This window comes from Salmo salar, chromosome 20 (assembly GCF_965601325.2).
Source record: "Salmo salar chromosome 20, fSalSal1, whole genome shotgun sequence".
NCBI lineage: Eukaryota > Metazoa > Chordata > Actinopteri > Salmoniformes > Salmonidae > Salmo > Salmo salar.
The window spans coordinates 81,977,484-81,979,983 of NC_138310.1; the positions used below are offsets into that span (position 1 = coordinate 81,977,484).

The 2,500-nt window shown below is 46.7% G+C and overlaps 1 protein-coding gene across 4 annotated transcripts in view; it reads left to right on the forward strand.

Annotated features, from left to right (window-relative positions):
• LOC106581426 (cGMP-dependent 3',5'-cyclic phosphodiesterase) overlaps nucleotides 1–2,500 on the forward strand; it is a 288,424-nt gene that overhangs the window by 94,259 nt on the left and 191,665 nt on the right. For 2 of the 4 annotated variants that reach the window (XM_045704013.2, XM_045704012.2), the window contains exon 3: nucleotides 1,906–1,964. The exons of the other annotated variants lie outside the window; for them this stretch is intronic. In XM_045704013.2, the coding sequence (XP_045559969.2) occupies nucleotides 1,908–1,964 (57 nt within the window). In that variant the 5' untranslated portion in view covers nucleotides 1,906–1,907. The remainder of the gene's footprint in view (nucleotides 1–1,905; nucleotides 1,965–2,500) is intronic. 4 annotated transcript variants of the gene reach the window in all.

Below are 2,500 nucleotides of genomic sequence, written 5' to 3' on the forward strand. Positions count from 1 at the left end.
GTGTGTGTGTGTGTTAGTGTGCCTTTGATTTGGGCTGTATCCAGATTTCCATACCTTCATACCGTGCCTGTGCCATCCTGCGATATATATACGGTCTTACCGGTGGTGCACACAAGGGGTGATATAAAAGCCAGAAAAACGTCACTTACCAGAATGCTAACAAGTGCTAAGGAACTAAGTTGCGCTGCAGCAGTGACTCACCTCTAGAAGCAACCATTTTGTTCTTTGTAAACAAACACACGTGACTGGCTCAAACAGCTGTTTTGGGAAACTAGTACCGGTAAGCTTAATAATGAAAAATAATGAACGCGCTCTGCTTTATCTATTACCTAGTTGAGGTATTTTATGTAATTTTTTTATATATTTATAAGTACAAATATTCAAATGTAAAAATAAAAAGCGGTATTGACTGTATTGGAATATCATACTGAGGATATTAGGTGTGGGTGGGTGTGTGTGGGTGTGTGTGGGTGGGGGTGGGTGTGTGTGTGGGTGGGTGGGTGGGTGGGTGGTTGGTGGTGTGTGGGGGGGTGTGGGTGGGTGGGTGGTTGGTGGTGTGTGGGTGGGTGTGTGTGTGGGTGGGTGTGTGGGTGAGTGTGTGGGTGGGTGGGTGGTGGTGTGTGGGTGTGGGTGTGTGTGTGGGGGTGTGTGTGAGTGGGTGTGTGTGTGTGGGTGGGTGGGTGGGTGGGTGAGTGTGTGTGTGGGTGTGTGTGTGTGGGGGTGTGTGTGTGGGTGTGTGTGGGTGGGTGGGTGTGTGGGTGTGTGGGTGTGTGTGTGTGGGTGGGTGGGTGGGTGGGTGGGTGGGTGAGTGTGTGTGTGGGTGTGTGTGTGTGGGTGTGTGTGTGTGGGTGTGTGTGGGTGGGTGGGTGTGTGGGTGTGTGGCTCTGGGATGTGGCGGAGGGATTTAATGTCATTTGGCAGCGAGTTGAAAATATGTTTGATAGACTGCCAGTTTGGACATGTTGTCCACTGACCCCCCGCACACACACAGAACATACAGTACATGAATACAGTATATGAATATGAATATGTCAGTAAGTGGAAAGCCAAAAGTCTAACCAGCTACTGGGGAGAGGATCTTTATTTGACATGTTAGTCATTTAGCAGACACTCTTATCCGCAGTGACTTACAGAAGCAACCAGGGTTAAGTACCTTGCTCAAAGGCACATGACAGATATTTCACCTTTCTCTCTCCCTCTCACCACCACCATTACAATCACCTTCACCACCATCATCATCACTTCCACCTTCATCACCTTCATCATCATCAATGGAACTCTGTTCTGTTGAAACAATCAGCCTCAATATCTTTGAGATATGTGTTCTGGAGAGCCCATCTGTCAGTGGTGTGTGTGTGTGTGTGTGTGTGTGTGTGTGTGTGTGTGTGTGTGTGTGTGTGTGTGTGTGTGTGTGTGTGTGTGTGTGTGTGTGTGTGTGTGTGTGTGTGTGTGTGTGTGTGTGTGTGTGTGTGTGTGTGTGTGTGTGTGTGTGTGTGTGTGACCCAATGAGGCAGCAAAATGCAGCAGGTTAATCCCCTGTCAGCTCCAGCAGAGCAGATGTGTGGATTAATGTCCTAGAGAAAGAGAATAAGAGAGAGAGAGCAAAGCCACATCTGGTTATGTCACTTCTATATTAAAAGTAAAAGGTGTGTGTTTGTGTGCACTCTCTGTGTGTTAGCATGTTTGTTGGTATTAATGGGCCGAGGCAGTGCATGTGACAGGCGTGTTTCGCGGGCGATCGTGGCGTTGTTTTCATCTCCGTACCGGCTCGTCCCTCTTCACCCTCCTCATTCTCAACCGTCTGTCGTTCCCTGCACCATCTCGCTTTTCTTGTCGTTTAACATCACACTGTTCCTGTCGTTTGACAGAGCGTGTTTCCATCACGCGTTTCTTGTTGTTTAACAGTGATGATGCGTGCGGTTTGCCGGGCGGAGGGCAGCGCTAGGCAGCGGCTGAGGGAGGAGGTAGGTACACACACACACACACACACACACACACACACACACAAACACACACACAAACACACACATGATAAAAGTCTAAACCTTACTGATCTTGTTTACACACAATCTCTTTCACTATCTCTCTCTTTCGCCTCATTTCTATATAAATATCTGCTTCTTCTTCTCTTTCTCCTTATTTCTATATAAATATCTGCTTCTTCTTCTTTCTCCTTATTTCTATTTAAATATCGGCTTCTTCTTCTCTCTCTTTCTCCTTATGTTTCTCTTCATTTCAGTCTTTCTGAAGGTATCTGGTTTGATCGGTTTCATGTGTCAGTAACTTCTGTTAAAGGACATTTAGAGTATTCAGTCTTTAGCATTTCAGACAGTTCTCTTTGTCAGGAGCTCTGTAGATAAGATACCTGACGTGAAATCTCTCTGTATGAGAGTGGACGTTTGTGTGACATCTCTGTATGAGTGTGGACGTTTGTGTGACATCTCTGTATGAGTGTTGACGTTGGTGTGACATCTCTGTATGAGAGTGGACGTTTGTGTGA